The sequence below is a fragment of the Malus domestica genome, chromosome 03, assembly GCF_042453785.1.
Source record: "Malus domestica chromosome 03, GDT2T_hap1".
Taxonomy (NCBI): Eukaryota; Viridiplantae; Streptophyta; class Magnoliopsida; order Rosales; family Rosaceae; genus Malus; species Malus domestica.
In genome coordinates this window covers 5,702,419-5,724,757 of record NC_091663.1, presented here as the reverse complement: position 1 = coordinate 5,724,757, position 22,339 = coordinate 5,702,419, and the positions used below count along the sequence as shown (strand labels likewise).

The 22,339-nt window shown below is 37.7% G+C and overlaps 1 protein-coding gene across 3 annotated transcripts; it reads left to right on the top strand.

The window, feature by feature from the left end:
- The first annotated feature begins 917 nt into the window (after positions 1-917).
- On the top strand, positions 918-21,628 carry LOC139194043 (beta-glucosidase 13-like). 3 transcript variants are annotated; one of them, XM_070818193.1, is made up of 13 exons: positions 936-1,118; positions 18,697-18,766; positions 18,912-18,970; positions 19,118-19,193; positions 19,358-19,435; positions 19,567-19,654; positions 19,800-20,055; positions 20,156-20,271; positions 20,372-20,589; positions 20,681-20,712; positions 20,803-20,905; positions 21,125-21,233; positions 21,332-21,628. In XM_070818193.1, the coding sequence occupies exons 1-13, from the start codon at positions 948-950 to the stop codon at positions 21,495-21,497; spliced, it is 1,542 nt and encodes a 513-aa protein (XP_070674294.1). In that variant the 5' UTR covers positions 936-947; the 3' UTR covers positions 21,498-21,628. The 3 variants fall into 3 exon arrangements, with proteins under 3 accessions (XP_070674295.1, XP_070674294.1, XP_070674292.1); XM_070818191.1 differs by lacking the exon at positions 936-1,118 and adding an exon at positions 18,339-18,574; XM_070818194.1 differs by lacking the exons at positions 18,697-18,766; positions 18,912-18,970; positions 19,118-19,193; ... (7 more) ...; positions 21,125-21,233; positions 21,332-21,628 and adding exons at positions 1,241-1,310; positions 1,456-1,514; positions 1,662-1,737; ... (6 more) ...; positions 3,347-3,449; positions 3,669-3,867 and having other exon boundaries at positions 918-1,118.
- Positions 21,629-22,339: the final 711 nt, after the last annotated feature.

The window sequence follows — 22,339 nt, the reverse complement described above, 5'->3', positions numbered from 1 at the left end:
AAATTGTCAAATTCCAAGCAGGAAGTAAACATATCTAACTCTAAAATAATTACAAAATATGGAACAACATTAATATTAACAAACCAGTATATCCAGTTCCCACAAACAAGTACTTAATTCGTTTTTGTATGTACAATACCTCTTAACTTGTTACACATTTCAATAGGTTTGGAGGAAAAACATGAAGAAATAGACTTTCACCCCTGCTTTTTTACCCCATCCCTAATAAAATTTTCACCTCACCATAATCTGTTCGTTGAAATCTCCAAGATATTAAGTTTCATGTATGCTATGTGCACGTTCCCAACTTAATGCAAGTCATGACCTTATCACGATTAGATTATGGGGCGGTTTGGGAGTGAGGTGCTTAAAAAAAAAGCACCCATGAAAAAAAGCTGTGAGGGTTTTAGGTGTTTGGTAAACTGAAAAAAAAAGGCTTATTTTGGAAGCTGCTGTGAGAATAAGCTGAAATCAAAGGAAAAAGCTGAAGCTGCTATTTGTAGCTTTGGAAAACTGGCTTTTTTTTAAAGCACACGGAGCTACAGTGCTCCTTTAATGAAAAGACCCACAATCAGACTGTTTTTTTTTTCAAAAGCACTTTTACAAAAAAGTTTACCAAACACTCTGCTGATTTTTTTCACAGCCGCTTATTCTCACAGCAGCTTTTTTTCAAAGCACATCAATACCAAACAAGCCCATATAGGGCTATATTCTCGTGATATTCTAAATTATTTATAATGTTGCGAAGGTGTCTAGCCAATTGATATCGAAGACTTTTGGTACTTATTTACAATCTATACTTTTACTAATTATTTATTATCTGTATTGATCCACGTTCTTAATTAAATATTAAGGGTTACATGTTTTCCTCATACATACTTTCTCTATATAAACGCCACGCGAGGAAGGCCAAAACCATTCCAGTTCACCAAAAGCCCTAATTAGCAATGGCAATGAGGTTACAGTCACTGCTGTTGGGTGTGCTACTACTAGCTGGCTTTGCAGCGGCAGATAGTAAAGCTACTGCTGTTATACCTAGTCGTTATAGCAGTGCTTCCCTGAACAGAAGCAGTTTTCCATTAGGCTTTGTATTTGGTTCAGCTTCAGCATCTTACCAAGTTTGTGTTTCTGCACTTAATAAGTTGTTAGGGTTTTTATTTAATGTCAGACCTATTAGCATACATGCAGGAAAATACTAACATGCTCATTTTGTACTCTTATATGTGTAAATTAATTTCAGTATGAAGGTGCATGGGATGAAGGTGGTAAAGGACCGAGCATATGGGATAACTTCACCCACCAGTATCCAGGTACCTACACCGGTGCCAGATTGAATTGAACCTTGATTAATACAGATTTATTCTTAACCTTTACAAGGGTTAGACATTGATGGGGGACGAGGCCTAAACCATGAGGTTTATGAAGATAATGAAAATTTTACATGGTTAATTGCAGAAAAAATCATTGATGGAAGCAATGGGGACGTGGCTGATGATCAATACCACCGCTATAAGGTTAAAAAATATCATTAACTTTGTTCTCCAGTCCTTCTGAATTATTCAATAGTATAAGGAGAATTAAAGAATTTACGGCCTTAAGAAAATTAAGGAGGTTGAAGATGAGGCATTTTCTTATAATACATATTGTGTTATTCTATATAGGAAGATGTAAATATTATGAAGGATATGGGATTGGATGCTTATAGGTTCTCTATCTCATGGTCCAGATTGTTACCAAGTAAGTTGATCATCCGCATTCGCATTAATTAGTTGGGATGAAGTAGTGTGTCCATGCATGATGTTTGCTCTGAGTAATATAACCAATAATATCTGTAGTTTAACCTATTTTGTTCCCCTTTTGAATGTATTTGCTTATGTTCTTAATTTTAATTATATAATTAGATGGAAAGCTAAGTGGGGGTGTGAACAAGGAAGGAGTACAATACTACAACAATCTCATCAATGAACTCCTAAACAAAGGTGATGCAACTGCTTAATCTCATATATCATCCCACCTTACAAATACACACACACACACACATGTACATATATACATATTAAGAGTTACATGTTATATAATCGAGCGTGTTGCTTTTATTGATCATGCACAGGTGTAACGCCATATGCGACAATCTTTCATTGGGATCTTCCTCAAGCTTTAAAAGAAGAATATGGTGGTTTCTTAAACCGTCAAATTGTGTAAGTAGTAGACTTTGATTCTCTAATTAATAATAATTCTTTACCTTCTTGACGATTGATCGTTTAGATATTCAAATGTATATTGCTATAATGCGTAAACCTTAAAAATCAGCATGCAACTGATTTTTAATTTTCCATGTTGCAGCAATCATTTTCGAGACTACGCAGAACTTTGCTTTAAGTTATTTGGCGATCGGGTAAAGCATTGGATCACACTAAATGAGCCATATACTTTTATTACTTTTGGCTATGCATCAGGAGAATTAGCACCCGGGCGATGTTCTGCTTGGCAGAACTTAAACTGCACCGGCGGTGATTCGGCTACCGAACCCTATATAGTAGCACACCACTTCCTCCTCGCTCATGCACATGCTGTTAAAGTGTACAAGACTAAATATCAGGTCATATTAATACTCAATGTTGTAATATTAAATTAATGAGATAGGGTTAATTTACCTTTTTTCATACCGTAACTAATCAAGTTTGGGTGGTGATGTGCAGGGATCTCAAGAAGGCGTGATAGGAATAACATTAGCGACAAATTGGTTTGTGCCGGTTTCTAACGCAACGCGTCATTGGAATGCTGCAAATCGATCTTTGGATTTTATGTTTGGATGGCAAGTTTATTAATTCCAAACTTATATATCAACCCAATTAAGTGTTCATTTATATGATAATAATACAAAATTTATTGATGAAATTTCAATGATTATGTAGGTTTATGGAGCCATTGACAAGCGGCCAATATCCGCACAGTATGCAGGTTCTTGTTAAAGAAAGATTACCTAAATTTACACAAGAAGAATCCAAGTTAATAAAAGGGTCATTTGATTTTGTTGGAATGAATTATTATACTACTCACTATTCAAGCGATCAACCTCATAATAATTCTGCAAATGCAAGCTTCCTGACCGATGCTCGCGTTTTTGAATCAAGTGAGTACAAAATGAGAAACCAATTATTTAATTTGAGTAATTTAAGTTCATCAAAATATTTAAAATCTCATATTCCTAAATGTTGTGGCAGCCGAGCTTAATGGAGTCCCCATTGGTCCTCCGGTACGCATCGAACAATTAGCTAAACTATTTTCATTCAAAGAGTAATTGTTTTTCATTTAGTTAACTTACCTTCATAAATTGGGGTTGCAGGCTGCTTCAAGCTGGCTAGTTGTTTATCCAAAAGGCATTCGAGAGATTTTACTCTACGCAAAGCACAAATATAATAATCCGCTCATTTACATTACTGAGAACGGTAATTATTTTTAAACCTTAATTAACTAAATAATTAATGCTTCACATGTATATGGCGTAAAATGCAGTTGACATCTATAAGTGATCTACATATAAAACTAGATGGGAACTCTCAAAGATTTAGCAATCTGTTGAATCGATAGGAATGAAATGATGAATCTATAATTCTTCGCCTATTCGTCAATTAAAAACATCAAATAAAAAATTAATTATATTGCAGGCCTTGACGAGTTTGATGATCCCACATTGTCACTTCCGCAATCCCTCAATGATACCTACAGAATTGATAACCTATGGCATCTCGGGTGGCAAGAGGGACCGGAATACTCGTAACCCATGAGCGTAGTCCTTAGTCTGACATACTACACATTGAAGATGTTACTTGTCTCCTAAGTAAGAAAACCCTAATTCAAGTCAAATTAGGATATCTTAGAAATTAGATAATGCAATCATAATCGTAAGAAGATTGGATATCTTATCCTAGATTCCCGATTTGATAGGCTTACTCTCCCTACCAGGACTACTGTTCATCTTCTCTACAACTATCATACGCATTATTTCTCTACGCCTAACAGAGGCTCATCTTGCATACACGCCACCGTCTACACATATATAGACGCGTTCATTAGAAACTTATCTTCTAAACGCCTCGCCATAGGCTATTCGTCAAGAATTGTTCATGATGTAGCTCACATCGCACCATTCTTTCTTAGAGTTACACCAGTGAGGTAATGCATTTGTATTGATTAACCTTTCAAACCATAAATCCGCATTCGCATACAACACACATAGTTTTACACCTAAATTCCACGATCACATGAATTAAGGACATTCTGGATGAAATCAAGCATGTTAGAACCCATCACAACATTTACGCATTGATGATTCAAAACATAGATGAACATGAGATTTTGAAGAAAAAGGAGAACAATTTAGGAGGTTAGGCCATCTCCAACCGACTCAGTCAAAGGGCCATGAGGTTAAAAATAACTTTAAATGACACGAAACACGTCTCTAACTGAGGGCTAGGCCAAAGGGTTTCTGGGCCCCACTAGGCTAAAAAACCAAAATCGGGCCAACGGGTTGGTCATTTCCAGCCAGCCAGCCAGCCCTGCAGCCCAGCCTACTTGACAGCCAACGGCTAGTTGACGTCAGATTACCATTGGAATTTGAATTTTTTTTTGGACGAATTTAAAAAAAAAAATGCTAATTTTTTTTCTTCCTATAAATACCTAAGTCATTCCTACACCATTTCTCGCATCCTTTTCACCATTCCATACCATTTTACCTCTTTCAATAATCTTTCATTTAATTTTTTGAATAATTTTCAAATGGCTACATCTGCAATGAAAGGAAAGGCTTGGACCCGAAAAGAAGATGAAGCTCTTTGCAGGGCCTATAGATGGGTCTCGGAAGATAGTGTCAAGAGTAGTTCTTAAACAAGTGGGGTGTTTCGACTGGTACGTCCAAAAAGTACTACGAGTTCTATGGAGGCATCACTCCCCCGAATCTCCGAAACTACTACGAAATAAGTGTTTTCACAAGTTATTTTAAATATTTAATTATATTACATTTAATTTCATAAATAAATTTCCTTTAATTTTCGTAAGTATATTGTCTAGGTACACCAAGCGGAGGAATTGTATATGGAGGACATGAAAAACCCTTTACTCATCACGGTTGTTGGGAAATTTGTAAAGGGTAGGTGTTATTTCAACATCCACCTCAAGAAAGACTTGATCCTATCTAATTTGCACAACTAATTACATCCCGACACGTGGCACTCGAAATCCTATTTCATGCTTCAAGGTTTTTTCAAATATCTTAATTTATTTTAGAAGAACCTGATTGGCAGAAATCAATTGAAAGTCTTTGAATTTGTAGAAGAAAGCCTCATCCACGATCTTTTACTTCCTTAGCTTCTGGCAAGAGCGTGCTGGTAACGTATTGTAGGCCTATTTTACTGAACTGTACAAAGGACAGAGAGGGAGAGGGGCTGGCGGCAATACAGAGAAAAGAGAAATGTAATTCAAAGTTGCATGTTGTATCATGCCCTTGTACCTTTATTGATAGTAGTAGGATAGGTAGAATTTGGATCCTAATGGGATTACATTTCTAATAGGAATTAAACTACTAAAGGGAATATACAAGATACTCCTAGATACACTAGGATTTACACAATCACATTTCTAATCCAATAAGACTGCAATATTATTTTCTTTTTTCTCTTATTTTTTTTCTCCTTTACATTCTTTACTTTTGTTAGCATTAATTAGCTTCTTCATCTCTAGCATATATAAAGGGATGGAATCGATGTATGACTTGAGGAAAACATCATCGTGACTATATTAAAACAAGGAATGAATCAAGCTACAAATAGGAAGGCCTTTATACTTTGTCGCGTTTATATGTATTCACCCACACTAAACAAAATCCTTAAATTTCCTTGTTCGCGTTAACGTTTGGAATTTATCATGAAGGAGAAGGATGCCTTTATGATTCTACTCCATTATAATACTTATATCTTTTTCAAGATAAACAAAAAAATTAAAATAATTCACACTATTTTTGAAACGTAACTAAACTAATTCATACTATTTCTGAAACATAATTAAAATAAAGGAAAATTAATGAAAAGTGTTTGAAAACTTAGAGTTTTAACGATAAGGACAAAATAAAGGGTAAAGTGAATAGTACCATGATTGACTTTTTAGTGTAAAAATGTGGTTTTTTGTTAAAGTGAATAGTACCGGGAACTTTTCGTTAAAGTTCCCTTAAAATAACTCCCACTATTTCTGAAACCACGGCAAACTAACTCATACTGTGACAACCTGTTTCTAATTTTACGTTTTTATTAATTTAAAAGCGTGAATTGACGAAAATGCTCTAAAGGCAAGGACTTTGACTTCCGTTGACCATCGTCTAGAGAAGCGTATGACTTATTCTTTTGGCGTATTTGCATAGTACTCGATGGTATGAACGCATAGGCGAAGACCGTTTGCTAGTTCGGATTATAACGGTATAGTTACAGATGTTTGAAATTGGTTACTTACATTTTAGATTATAAATTATTTGAACTCCCACCATGTGGGAATGGTAACCAATCAGAAGTAAAGGAAGGAAATAAGGGACCGCTAAGTTAAAAGAAAGAGATGACCAATAAAAAAATGAGGAGAAATGGAAGGAAGGTGGTACGGGGGAGGAAGTCCCCATCTGATGGGAGGCGGACGAACCAGAGAAGGAGGAGGTGCGTGGACCAATGGGAGGAAGAGAAGGGAAGAAAGGAGAGAGGAGTGAGAGGCATGGGATCATGAACCCTTCCCTTTCAACCCGTTCCAAATCCGGCGAATTTCTGCCATTTTTCTCGTTGATCACCACCATCCATCCCCTGCAAATCACTCATGTGGCCTCCCATGCACCATTTCAGCCAAAAAATAGAGAGTTTTGGTTCCTGTTGATGCACAAAACCGGATGTCTTAGAACAACGTAAATCCGACTGTGAATCTGCAAGAAAAGTAAATAACACAAGATGTATTGTGGTTCACCCTAAGGTTTGGGCTACGTCCACACTGATTGTATTTATCTGAGAGTATTTGTGAGGGAGAGAGTGTGAGAGCTTTGCTCTAGATAGGAGAGACTTAGGGTTTGTGAGGGTGAAGAGGCCATTTTATAGAATAAGGGCTCATCCCCTAATTACATATTTGCCCCTTCCTTTATTACATAATTACATTTAAGTCCCCTGAGTATTTATACGAGGTCTAAATATGAGGCCCTAAATATGGTATAAACAGTAGTCCCCCAAGTCTTCAGTCAAGAGAGTCTTTTGGCTGGAGACTTGAAATTCAGTCTATGTGTGGGTCGAAGTAACTAGATGCTGTCTTGAACTGATGCTTGATATGAGGCAGTGCTCAATCTGAAATGACACTCAACTAGAAGTAGCACACGCTGCGAGGCTGCTCGGCTCGTGGCTTATGTTGCCTTGGTTGGCTCGGCTTGCGGCGTTTGAAGGTGAGGGAGTCCCTTTTATAGAATAAGGGCTCGTTTCTCAATACATGAATGATAGGCTAGAGTTGATGCTCTCTAATGATGATGAGGGAGTCCATTTTATAAAATAAGGGCTCGTTCCTCAATACATGAATAATAGGCTAGAGTTGATGCTCTCCAATGACGGTGAGGGAGTCTCTTTTATAGAATAAGGGCTCGTTCCTCAATACATAAATGATGAGCTAGAGTTGATGCTCGCAGCGAGGCGGTTGCTCACTAGGCGGCGATACTCTCTAATGGTGGTGAGGGAGTCCCTTTTATAAAATAAGGGCTCGCTCCTCAATACATGAATAATGTGCTAGAGTTGATGCTCTCTAATGATGGTGAGGGAGTCCTTTTTATAAAATAAAGGCTCGCTCCTCAATACATAAGTGATGGGCTAAGTCCCCCAAGTATGTTTCATGAGGCCCAGTTGAGGCGCATTATATGGTACATAATGTAGCCTCTCAAGTCTTCGATCAATAGAGTCTATTGGCTGGAGACTTCAAATTGAATCCATGTATGGGCCGAAGTGGTGGTTGTTCGGATGCGGTATTTGTATACCATGCACTGAAGCTTTTTAGGTGAAGCTTTGCAAGTGAAGCTTTGAAGCTAGAGCTCTGTAAATGAAGCTTTTGAAGCTACAGCTCTGTAAATGAAGCTTTTGAAGCTGTTTGACTTAAGTGATGCTCATGAATGTTTATGTTGATTGACATGAGTGATGCTCATGGATGTTGTCATGAGTGATACTTATGAATATTAACATGAGTGATGCTCATGAATGTTGACATGAATGATGGTCATGAATGTTTATGTATGATTGTCATAAGTGATGCTCATGAATGTTTATGTATGAATGACATGAGTAATGCTCATGTATGTTTTGAAGTACTAGGCGTACTTTTGATCACCTGGTTGGTGGCATGAAGGAGAGTACGGGTTGTACATTTCATCACCTGGTTGGTGGCATGAATGACTTGTTGCCAAATGATATTAATGTACGGGTTGTACATTTCATCTCCTGGTTGGTGGTAATAGCGGCAGGTTGCCGAATAATTTTTGGAGTACTGGGTGTACTTTTGGTCACCTGGTTGGTGGTAATAGCGGCAGGTTGCCGAATAATCGTGGAGTATTGGGCTTACTTTTGATCGCCTGGTTGGAGCTATTTTGGGCTTATAGGCCTGCGCCATCTACACAACATTCCAGCGCATTTTTTTTTTGGGCTTTGCCGTTTTTTTTTTTTACTACCCTCTGATGGGGTTTATACTGATGTCTCCGAGAGATAAAAAAGATAAATTACATCATTCAAGAATAAGGAAAGTAAACCACATCACTCTGGTGGGGTGGGTGTTTATTCCTTGCTTTTGTTTGTGTTTTTCTGCTGCACTCTCTCTGTCTTTTCATCTGGCAGACAGAATGACTCATAATAATAGGAAGATCTTTTGCTTTTCTTCTTTCCTTTCCTTTCTGCAATTATCTCCGAGATTGATTGAGTAGTGGGTAGCCATGCTTTTTGCTTTTATTATTCTGTTCGTCTATCATTGCTCTAGTAGTGAAACTGTGAGCAGAGACCCAAAGTATAAACTTTTTTGTCTGCCGGTGAAGAGGATGGGCATTCTGCAGGGCAATATCCCTGATTTGAGAAAGCACGAGTTTTTCTTGCTGTAGCAAACTTTAAGATCTCTTACTTTGTACCAGAACCACGATACCCTGTCCCCCCTTTATTTATATACAATGTAGTTTTGGGTTGGAATTATTAAAGATAGGAATAAAATATCACAAGATGCATGTGATAATGTGGTTTCCAGTAAGAGGATATGAATTTGAAGAAAACTTATCTTCTTCGTTGCTTTTCCGCTTGGCACTTTCTAAAAAAGCAGTGTCTCTATTATTCTCAGGAGCTGCAAAACAGCTGGAGAATGTGGCATGGCGGTGGCACTGAGGGTGTTCCGACTTCTCCACTGCAATTGCTGGCAATGGAATTCCGACAGTTTTTCTTAGTGGCAGTAAGCATTCTAGCAGTAAGCACTCTGGGGTTCAGAGAGAGAGATGAACCTCGGCAAAACCACAAAGTAAAAAAAGCAGCCTGAAAAACTCAACATTCTTGCTCTTTGCAGCAGCATAGAAAATATCCACCACCCCATATTCTCATTCCCCAAAAACAGGCAGATGGTTTCTCTCGAAAAGTTCTTGGACAAACAGGTTTTTGATATCTTTGACCTCTTTGGGAAGGAAAGAAGGGAACTCGGCAGCGGCGGAGCAGAACCGGAACCGTCTTTGATTTGGGTTGTGCATTTCATGGCAATGGGTGTGGAGCGCCGACTGCTACGAACTCGACATCCTCATCGCCGTCGCCAATGGCTGCGATGTCGTTTCCCTCAGTGTAGGCGGCATCGTCGTCCCCACAATACTATTGTTTCAAAGTTTCAGCTTTGGCCCCTTCTTTCTCCTCAACTGTAGATGTGAGCTGTAGAGGTTCAGTTTCCCCCAGGTGATTTGTCAACCTTAGGTGGAAGCTTAGAAGACCCGGCTTTCTCTGATGATTCAACATTACTTTCCTCATCTTGTTGCTCCAGAAAGTACATAATCCAATTCGTAGATGAAGGCCGTAATCCTAAAGCTTCATTGCCGGATTCGGCTTTCTCTCTGTCTTCGAACCCAAGGGCGCTATCGAAATTTTTCTCGATGTTCTTAATGCTCTCCTGGAGCTTTTTCACGGCCCCGGCAAGATCGGGAAAGTTCCCTAAAGACATTTTCCCACTGAACCACGCCATTCTAGCTGTGGGGGTCCGATTAATGCCGGCAGAGTTAGGGATCAAATCATGGCGGTATGCTTCATTGAGGAAGATCAAACGCCAGTGGGACGACTGAAAGGAGGAGAGAGAGAGTGCCCTCGATGGCGGCGGTGACAGTAGCGCAGCACCCCGCATTAGCAGTACCATTCTGTTTCTTCCTGTGACCTTGTAGTAGCAAAGAGCAGTGCATATTTTGTAATTGGTTTTGCTTTCCTCATTCGGATCATTATCCAATTTTTTTTTTGGCTGGAAATGGGATGCAGTTCTTTGCCAAGAAAGCATGGCATTTGTCCAATTATACGAAGCTTCCTCTGAAAAATGAGGGTACGATTTGGCCGATACTCTTTCTAATTTTCCTCTAAGCACTGAAAACGACCTCGTCTCTGAACTGGTTGAAGCTGGCCGGTATTGGTGGTGGTGATTTGGTTGTCCTGTCACTGTTTTTGGCGGCGCCCCCGGTCTTTGGTGGATAACTAATGTGACCAATGACAAGAGAAATATGACGGAGGAGAATATCACGGCAAAACCCTTTAAGGGTCTCCGATGGGTCGGTGGAGGGACGACGGCGGATGGGTCTTTTCCCGGCAAGATAGTGTAGGAAGTGTTGTTGGTTTGACAAATGGTGTCCTGAATACGAACCCAAAACCCAAAAAAAAAAAAAACAACCTTTATCTTCCCTGTGGGCTTGTGAGGAGTGTTTGAGATTTGGATCTTTATGTTTCTGGGTTTTTCTGGGAAAGCTTTGGGTTGTTGGATTTTTGCAGATTTTGCAGATTCACGGTGGAGGTGAAAAAAATGAAAGAGAACCGACATAACTTTTCGTGTCGATTCTCACAGATGGCGCCAAATGTTGATGCACAAAACCCGATGTCTTGGAACAACGTAAATATGACCGTGAATCTGCAAGAAAAGTAAATAACACAAGATGTATCGTGGTTCACCCCAAGGTTTGGGCTACGTCCACACTGATTGTATTTATCTGAGAGTATTTGTGAGGGAGAGAGTGTGAGAGCTTTGCTCTAGATAGGAGAGATTTAGGGTTCGTGAGGGTGAAGAGGCCTTTTTATAGAATAAGGGCTTATCCCCTAATTACATCTTTGCCTCTTCCTTTATTACATAATTACATTTTAGTCCCCTGAGTATTTATACGAGGTCTAAATACGAGGCCCTAAATATTGTATAAACAGTAGTCCCTCAAGTCTTCAGTCAAGAGAGTTTTTTGGCTGGAGACTTGAAATTCGGTTCATGTATGGGCCGAAGTAACTGGATGCTGTCTTGAACTGATGCTCGATATGAGGCAGTGCTCAATCTGAAATGACGCTCAACTAGAAGTAGCACACGCTGCTCGGCTGCTCGGCTCGTGACTTATGTTGCCTTGGTTGGCTCAACTTGCGGCGTATGAAGGTGCAGGAGTCCCTTTTATAGAATAAGGGCTCGCTCCTCAATACATGAATGATAGGCTAGAGTTGATGCTCTCTAATGATGGTGAGGGAGTCCCTTTTATAAAATAAGGGCTCGTTCCTCAATACATGCAAAATGTGCTAGAGTTGATGCTTTCTAATGACGGTGAGGGAGTCCCTTTTATAAAATAAGGGCTCGTTCCTCAATACATAAATGATGGGCTAGAGTTGATGCTTGCGGCGAGGTGGTTGCTCAGTAGGCGACGATACTCTCTAATGGTGGTGAGGGAGTCCCTTTTATAAAATAAGGGCTCGCTCATCAATACATGAATAAGGTGCTAGAGTTGATGCTCCCCAATGACGGTAAGGGAGTCCCTTTTATAAAATAAAGGCTCGCTTCTCAATACATAAGTGATGGGCTAATTCCCCAAGTATTTTTCATGAGGCTCAGTTGAGGCCCAATATATGGTACATAATGGATGAGGTTAGTGGACCAATGGGAGGAAGAGAAGGGAAGAAAGGAGAGAGGAGTGAGAGGCACAGGATCATGAACCCTTCCCTTTCAACTCGTTCGCAACCCAGTTTCGACCCGGTTCCAAATCTGGCGAATTTCTGCCATTTTTCTCGTTGATCACCACTATCCATAATTTGAAAATCACTCATGTGGCCTCCCATCCCCCATTTCAGCCCAAAAACAGAGAGTTTTGGTTCCTGTTGATGCACAAAACCGGATGTCTTGGAACAACGTAAATCTGACCGTGAATTTGCAAGAAAAGTAAATAACACAAGATGTATCGTGGTTCACCCCAAGGTTTGGGCTACGTCCACACTGATTGTATTTATCTGAGAGTATTTGTGAGGGAGAGAGTGTGAGAGCTTTGCTCTAGATAGGAGATACTTAGGGTTTGTGAGGGTGAAAATGCCCTTTTATAGAATAAGGGCTCCTCCCCTAATTACATATTTGCCCATTCCTTTGTTACATAATTACATTTAATTCCTCTGGGTGTTTATACGAGGTCTAAATACGAGGCCCTAAATATAGTATAAATAGTTCCAATTTCGTGAAGGCCGACGCACGGCTTCGTGGGTACTAGGCGACGATCCACTTATTTCTAAAACACTTCTCTGGAGGTCAAGAACAAAGCCCAAACAGTTTTAGGGGCCGTGGTGTTACGGGTTGATCGAATAAGGACACTAAAATTCTAGGGTTCCGACGAGTTCTTGGCGATTTGAAGCTTTTCCTGGCCAAATTGGACTTGGCCGCAGGTATAAGACCCGCTTTACTCACTGAGATCTTCATTTTTATGAAGTTTGAGAATTTTTAGAAATAGTTGATTTTTTTGGCAAGTTGGGGCGGTCGACGGTCGGATACGGAGGCGCGTGGGTCGAGGTATCCCCTGACTTTCCTAGGCTAAACTTCATACCCAATTCCATATGTGATGTCCGATTAATGAAATTCCATTGTTTTGGTACAATTTCACTAAGGTCCGTGACTTGGTCATTATAAGAATCGACGATCTAACTGTTGGATCATCACCAAACTTTAATAGCTTATTATTCGTAATATTTGAGGACCTTAGGAACTTACAGATTGGGAATCCTACGTACGGATCTCCCCAAATTAGATTTGTAAGTTTGTAAATTAAAACGTTGACCGCCACTTGAATTTGCAATTGGCGAAGATCCAACCGTTGGATCATAATGAAACTTTAGTAGGATGTTGTAGCAGCATAATGTATATCTTTAGAAGTTACGGATCGAAAATCCGAGGTACGGATTACGTAGGCTTGCGGACCCCACCGTCGATCATTGACCGACAATTGACTTTTGGTCAATGGGGTTCGAATCATTTTAGAATGTCCTTGGGGATGTGTTTTATTAAGTTACGTGTTCTATCGATAAGAATTCTGAGATGTTATTTGATAATTGTTCTAGATGACGATTGTTCGTGACACCTTGATATTCGTGCAAGGGAGTTGTAGCGCGAACTCTAGGTGAGTGGGCTTTTGGTTTTCTATATACATATATATGCTCTACATTTTCCCAGAAATGTTTTAAATGGATTTACGATTTTAAATGCCATGTCAATTGGATTACATTTTAGAATATGCATTAGAATATATATATGCATGTTGTTGTTTGACGTTGCGGACGCTCAGGTAAGCTTCAAGTGATATATATTGATGATAATGAAATGTATTGTTGTGATTATACGTAGATGCATTTAGAGCTCATTATCCTGCACCCCGGTGTTAGTGCTCCCGCCCGTGGCCAGGGCACAGTCTTTCACGTTATGTTCACCTCTTGCACCGCACGCTCACCTTGGATCCAAGTTTGGTGCACAACCCTGTCGTACAGACCATAATAGGTGGTTTCGACTCGTAGGTGACCTGCGATTATTCGCACAGCCTTCACGTGATCGTAGCACTTGAGCGTACTTATCTACACCAGCCTTGTCGTACAGACCACAATAGGTGGTTCAGACTCGTGTGCAGGCATACTTGACGAGCTATAGATTCAGCCGTACATGTCACATTAGGTGACTCCGGCTTGCATACTATTTTACATTGATTGGTATCACCTGGCTTACACATTTTATGGTTGAACATCTTGACCTGGCATACCTCTGTTTTCACTGTTTCTAAGCATTATCCTTATGTACCTACGTGTTATTATTTTCTGGGAAATTATACGAGTTTTACAGTGAGGGGTTATTACTTTCAGAAAAGAGAATTGTGTTTTCTAAAGTTTTGTTTTTGCCCACTCACCCTTTTGTTTTTCGCCTCCCCAGGTTCTAGTAGCAAAGTTTCGTACCGACGAGGATTATTGGCAAATCTTGGTGTAGACGATTACGATCGATGGTATAATTCTCACTCTATTTTACTGTACTGTACTTATGCTATGTCATCACGTGTGAATTGGGTTCATTCCCGCTCACAGCTCACTCTGTATTTAGGCACTTTTAGGTTTAAATTTATTCACATCTTCCACATCACTACACTTTATTGCTTCGTCACCTTCCAGGTGTCAGCCAGCACAGCTCAATTCGGAGTCCTAGTGGACATTTCGGGTCGGGGTGTGTCGCATACTATTTCTGAAACTGAGCCATAATAGTATTTGTGGAAGGGAACAAAATAAACACTATTTCTAAAACTAAAGCAAAATAACCAACACTATAGCTAAAACTAAACCAAAATAACTCATACTATTTTTGGAACTACAGCAAAATTACACACTATTTCTGAAAACTGAATCAAAATAACCCACACTATTTCTTGAAGGGAACAAAATGCACTATTTGTATAACTACAACAATATAACCCACACAATATTTGAAACTGAACAAAAATAATCCACGCTATTTCGGGAACTACAGCAAAATAACCCACACTATTTCTGAAACTGAACCAAAATAACCCCGTACTATTTCAGAAATTAAACTAAAATAACTCAGATTATTTTTGAACATGAACAAAATAAAGACAAAGTTTTGACAAAATAACACAATCTTGAATCTTGATTGATCGCACGTCTTTCTCCAAAAAATGGTAGTCTTATATATTGCTATTTAATAGTATAATCTATATATGGATTACTTTTGATTTGGCTATGTATAACAGGTTGAATTCAACTTCATGAAATTTTCAGTCCCCTCTTCTCTGTTCTCTCTCCTCTCTCTCATGTAAATTTATGGTGTTTTTTTTGTGGGATTGAAAAACATATAATACTTTGATAAATACGTTTTTCCCTTTTTGTATTCATGGCTCTTTTGGGATTCTTCCGTCAGGAGCAGTGTTTGGAAAAAAAAAATTGACATAAGGACTGTTGAGAAACGTATCAAAACTGTGTTGAGCAACAAAAAATAAATAAACAATTTGACTGCAATTAAATTGCAGGACCATCAAATCTTTTTACATACAAAAATAGCAATATTCTATGAATTAGAAAAACATACAAAAATAGCTATATTTTATGAATTAAAAAAACAAAAATCTTCTAAAGCTCACTTTAAAAATCAAGTTTTCTACATACCCATAGTGAAACAAATGACAGTTGGTTTTGTTTATTAGTTTGGCACGTGTGGTGGTTGGAATAATGAAAGTGGGATGGTGGACGGCAGTGAAAAATGGAAGTGGGGATGGTGGACGCCATTTCATCACCTTCATATTTAATAAGGTAATAGGCTTTCCTTTAGGGGCAAGTTTGAAAAAAAAATTTATTGTGTTGAGCTTTTAGTTTGGTCGCGAGCTTTTATGTTTGGAGGGCTGGTATATGAATAGTTTGTCATTAAGATTAAATTTTAAGTTTACCGGATAAAGAGGGGAATGAATTAGTTAGAGCCTTTTGTAACCAAAAAGAGTCGTTGGAGTTTTAATTACATACCGTCAATGACAATAGTATATTAGCGTTGAACATCTTTGTGGAAACAAGAATTATCATAATTTTTTGTTTTTGTTTTTTTTTTTAAATAAATGTTTACGAGTGTACTTAATAATTATTCCACATCTGGTATGAATGAATTTTCCGATTTGGTGATGATTCGATCAGTTTGTTTGATCATACTTTGGTTTGTACCTCCCGATGCTTAGTGTTTTGATCACTTAGTATTCTGTTATGTGGATCTTAATATATGTTAGTTTGTATTTACCTGATACTTATGATCTTTGCAGCTTGTACCCGATACCATATGCTTCTTGTTAGTTTGTATTTACCTGATACTTATGATCTTTGCAGCTTGTACCCGATACCATATGCTTCTTGTTTATTATGGTTTGCTTCTGTTTTGGTCACTTCTGATGTAAGACAAATTACATTTGCTTCTTGTATTAAAAAAAAAAGGAAAGGAAATTTGTTGTCTTCATTTATACACACACATGCGCGTATGATTCCGAAGAGAGTATTGCGCATGTTACAGTGCAAATTACAAATCTCTAAGGATTGTTGAGAAATGTATCAAAGCTGTGTTGAGCAACGAAAAATAAGGACTGCTGAGAAATGTATCAAAACTATGTTGAGCAACGAAAAATAAATAAACAATTTGACTGAAATTAAATTGCAGGACCATGAAATCTTTTTACATACAAAAATAGCAATATTCTATGAATTAGAAAAACATACAAAAATAGCTATATTTTATGAATTAAAAAAACAAAAATCATCTAAAGCTCACTTTAAAAATCAAGTTTTCTACATACCCATAGTGAAACAAAGGACAGTTGGTTTTGTTTATTAGTTTGGCACCTGTGGTAGTTGGAATAATGAAAGTGGGATGGTGGACGGCAGTGGAAAATGGAAGTGGGGATGGTGGACGCCATTTCATCACCTTCATATTTAATAAGGTAATAGGCTTTCCGTTAGGGGCAAGTTTGGAGGGCTGGTATATGAATAGTTTGTCATTAAGATTAAATTTTAAGTTTATTAGGTTAAATAATAGTTTATGGTAGTATTTGGTTAAATTAAAGTTAGGTCCAAGTTCTTTTCATTAAAGCTTCTTTTTTTTCCTTGTATTATGAGAGGTAAAGTTTATGTCCCTTTTAACTAGATGTAACTTTCTTTCGTTACCAATAAAATTCTCTTGTATCGCAGATGTTTCTTAAAAATAAAAAAAAATAAAAAAAAGTTTTATTCAAGATGGATGTGTGAATTTATGTATATAAACCCTTTGTCTCAAGAAAGTACAGAACTAGAACTAAAACTTTACCCTTTACACTCTCGTATTCTAATTACTCTCTTAGAAGTCTAGAACCAGAACTATGGAACCTTTTTGTTCCCGTTGCTTGCTATCAAAACTACAATATAACTAATTTTTTCGACAATTTTGCTGTAGCGATGCATTAGGCGTGAACCCTCCAAACTAGCATAAGGATACATCTCTATTTCAATCCACTTTTTGACAATTTCTACAGTATAACTACTTTTTTTTTGACAATTTTGCTGTAGCAATGGATTAGGCGCGAACCCTCCAAACTAGCATAGGGATACATCTCTATTTCAATCCACTTTCTGATAGTTTTGGTGTAGTGGTCAGCCTTCTAGAACACTTTTGTAGTCTTTTATTATGTTACTGAGACCAGCTGAATTTCCTTAACAAATTGTCAAATTCCAAGCTGGAATTAAACATATCTAACTCTAAAATAATTACAAAATATGGAACAACATTAATATTAACAAACCAGTATATCCAGTTCCCACAAACAAGTACTTAATTCGTTTTTGTATGTACAATACCTCTTAACTTGTTACACATTTCAATAGGTTTGGAGGAAAAACGTGAAGAAATAGACTTTCACCCCCTGCTTTTTTTACCCCATCCCTAATAAAGTTTTCACCTCACCATAATCTGTTCATTGAAATCTCCAAGATATTAAGTTTCACGTACGCTATGTGCACGTTCCCAACTTAATGTAAGTCATGACCTTATCACGATTAGATTATGTAGGGCAACTTAATGCAACTATGCAAGTCATGACCTTATCACGATTAGATTATATAGGGCTATATTCTCGTGATATTCTAAATTATTTATAATGTTGCGAAGGTGTCTAGCCAATTGATATCGAAGACTTTTGGTACTTATTCACAATCTATACTTTTACTAATTATTTATTATCTGTATTGATCCACGTTCTTAATTAAATATTAAGGGTTACATGTTTTCCTCGTACATACTTTCTCTATATAAACGCCATGCGAGGAAGGCCACAACCATTCCCGTTCACCAAAAGCTCTAATTAGCAATGGCAACCAGGTTACAGTCACTGCTGTTGGGTGTGCTACTACTAACTGGCTTTGCAGCGGGAGATGGTAAAACTACTGCTGTTATACCTAGTCGTTATAGCAGTGCTTCCTTGAACAGAAGCAGTTTTCCATCAGGCTTTGTATTTGGTTCAGCATCAGCATCTTACCAAGTTTGTGTTTCTGCACTTAATAAGTTGTTAGGGTTTTTATTTAATGTCAGACCTATTAACATACATTCAGGAAAATACTAACATGCTCATTTTGTACCCTTATATGTGTAAATTAATTTCAGTATGAAGGTGCATGGGATGAAGGTGGTAAAGGACCAAGCATATGGGATAACTTCACCCACCAGTATCCAGGTACCTACACCGGTGCCAGATTGAATTGAACCTTGATTAATACAGATTTATTCTTAACCTTTACAAGGGTTAGACATTGATGGGGGACGAGGCCTAAACCATGAGGTTTATGAAGATAATGAAAATTTTACATGGTTAATTGCAGAAAAAATCATTGATGGAAGCAATGGGGACGTGGCTGATGATCAATACCACCGCTATAAGGTTCAAAAATATCATTAACTTTGTTCTCCAGTCCTTCTGAATTATTCAATAGTATAAGGAGAATTAAAGAATTTACGGCCTTAAGAAAATTAAGGAGGTTGAAGATGAGGCATTTTCTTATAATACATATTGCGTTATTCTATATAGGAAGATGTAAAGATTATGAATGATATGGGATTGGATGCTTATAGGTTCTCTATCTCATGGTCCAGATTGTTACCAAGTAAGTTGATCATCCGCATTCGCATTAATTAGTTGGGACGAAGTAGTGTGTCCATGCATGATGTTTGCTCTGAGTAATATAACCAATAATATCTGTAGTTTAACCTATTTTGTTCCCCTTTCCAATGTATTTGCTTATGTTCTTAATTTTAATTATATAATTAGATGGAAAGCTAAGTGGGGGTGTGAACAAGGAAGGAGTACAATACTACAACAATCTCATCAATGAACTCCTAAACAAAGGTGATGCAACTGCTTAATCTCATATATCATCCCACCTCACAAATACACACACACACACACATGTACATATATACATATTAAGAGTTACATGTTATATAATCAAGCGTGTTGCTTTTATTGATAATGCACAGGTGTAACGCCATATGCGACAATCTTTCATTGGGATCTTCCTCAAGCCTTAGAAGAAGAATATGGTGGTTTCTTAAACCGTCAAATTGTGTAAGTAGTAGACTTTGATTCTCTAATTAATAATAATTCTTTATCTTCTTGACGATTGATCGTTTAGATATTCAAATGTATATTGCTATAATGCGTAAACCTTCAAAATCAGCATGCAACTGATTTTTAATTTTCCATGTTGCAGCAATCATTTTCGAGACTACGCGGAACTTTGCTTTAAGTTATTTGGCGATCGGGTAAAGCATTGGATCACACTAAATGAGCCATATACTTTTATTACTTTTGGCTATGCATCAGGAGAATTAGCACCCGGGCGATGTTCTGCTTGGCAGAACTTAAACTGCACCGGCGGTGATTCGGCTACCGAACCCTATATAGTAGCACACCACTTCCTCCTCGCTCATGCACATGCTGTTAAAGTGTACAAGACTAAATATCAGGTCATATTAATACTCAATGTTGTAATATTAAATTAATGAGATAGGGTTAATTTACCTTTTTTCATACCGTAACTAATCAAGTTTGGTTGGTGATGTGCAGGCATCTCAAGAAGGCGTGATAGGAATAACATTAGCGACAAATTGGTTTGTGCCGGTTTCTAACGCAACGCGTCATCGGAATGCTGCGAATCGATCTTTGGATTTTATGTTTGGATGGCAAGTTTATTAATTCCAAACTTATATATCAACCCAATTAAGTGTTCATTTATATGATAATAATACAAAATTTATTGATGAAATTTCAATGATTATGTAGGTTTATGGAGCCATTGACAAGCGGCCAATATCCGCACAGTATGCAAGTTCTTGTTAAAGAAAGATTACCTAAATTTACACAAGAAGAATCCAAGTTAATAAAAGGGTCATTTGATTTTGTTGGAATGAATTATTATACTACTCACTATTCAAGCGATCAACCTCATAATAATTCTGCAAATGCAAGCTTCCTGACCGATGCTCGCGTTTTTGAATCAAGTGAGTACAAAATGAGAAACCAATTATTTAATTTGAGTAATTTAAGTTCATCAAAATATTTAAAATCTCATATTCCTAAATGTTGTGGCAGCCGAGCTTAATGGAGTCCCCATTGGTCCTCCGGTACGCATCGAACAATTAGCTAAACTATTTGCATTCAAAGAGTAATTGATTTTCATTTAGTTAACTTACCTTCATAAATTGGGGTTGCAGGCTGCTTCAAGCTGGCTAGTTATTTATCCAAAAGGCATTCGAGAGATTTTACTCTACGCAAAGCACAAATATAATAATCCGCTCATTTACATTACTGAGAACGGTAATTATTTTTAAACCTTGATTAACTAAATAATTAATGCTTCACATGTATATGGTGTAAAATGCAGTTGACATCTATACGTGATCTACATATAAAACTAGATGGGAACTCTCAAACATTTAGCAATCTGTTGAATCGATAGGAATGAAATGATGAATCTATAATTCTTCGCCTCTTCGTCAATTAAAAACATCAAATAAAAAATTAATTATATTGCAGGCCTTGACGAGTTCGATGATCCCACATTGTCACTTCCGCAATCCCTCAATGATACCCACAGAATTGATTACCACTACCACCACCTCGACTATCTTCGAAAAGCAATCAAGTAAGTTCTTTTTAAAAGTTAAATAAGGTTTAACTTATATCTTTTACTTATCACTACACTAGACATACTTACATTTGAAATTCGCCTTTTTTGTGCAGTGATGGTGTAAATGTGAAGGGATACTTTGCATGGTCATTGCTGGACAATTTTGAATGGGCTTCTGGATACACCTTACGATTTGGTTTCGTCTATATAGATTACAATGATGGACTTAAGAGGCACCCAAAACTCTCAGCAAGCTGGTACAAAAGTTTCCTTGGATAATGGTGAAGATATCCTGCTGCGGTTGTTGTTCGTGAAATAAATATGCCAAGCATATCATTTCCCTATTTTCATAATTGTATTCCTTTATGAATGTTCTTCCTTTTTCGTGAAATAAATATGCCAACTATATATCGATGTTTCTTTGTGTATGGACAAAATAAAAAATGGTCCCTATAACATACAGGATGTGGGAATATGATTTTCTGGGCTTATAACCTGTGGCATCTCGGGTGGCAAGAGGGACCGGAATACTCGTAACCCATGAGCGTAGTCCTTAGTCTGACATACTACACATTGAAGATGTTACTTGTCTCCTAAGTAAGAAAACCCTAATTCAAGTCAAATTAGGATATCTTAGAAATTAGATAATGCAATCATAATCGTAAGAAGATTGGATATCTTATCCTAGATTCCCGATTTGATAGGCTTACTCTCCCTACCAGGACTACTGTTCATCTTCTCTACAACTATCATACGCATTATTTCTCTACGCCTAACAAAGGCTCATCTTGCATACACGCCGCCTTCTACACATATATAGACGCGTTCATTAGAAACTTATCTTCTTAACGCCTCGCCATAGGCTATTCGTCAAGAATAGTTCATGATGTAGCTCACATCGCACCATTCTTTCTTAGAGTTACACCAGTGAGGTAATGCATTTGTATTGATTAACCTTTCAAACCATAAATCCGCATTCGCATACAACACACATAGTTTTACACCTAAATTCCACGATCACATGAATTAAGGACATTCTTGATGAAATCAAGCATGTTAGAGCCCATCACGACATTTACGCATTGATGATTCAAAACATAGATGAATACGAGATTTTGAAG

What these genes read in the sequence shown, in the direction of transcription:
- LOC139194043 (XM_070818193.1), top strand. Translation starts at nt 948, where the DNA reads ATGGCAATGAGGTTACAGTCACTGCTGTTGGGTGTGCTACTACTAGCT. An exon ending in GAGTCCCCATTGGTCCTCCG is followed by an intron (nt 20,713 to 20,802) that starts GTACGCATCGAA and finishes TTGGGGTTGCAG; the next exon opens with GCTGCTTCAAGCTGGCTAGT. An exon ending in TATCTTCGAAAAGCAATCAA is followed by an intron (nt 21,234 to 21,331) that starts GTAAGTTCTTTT and finishes TTTTTTGTGCAG; the next exon opens with TGATGGTGTAAATGTGAAGG.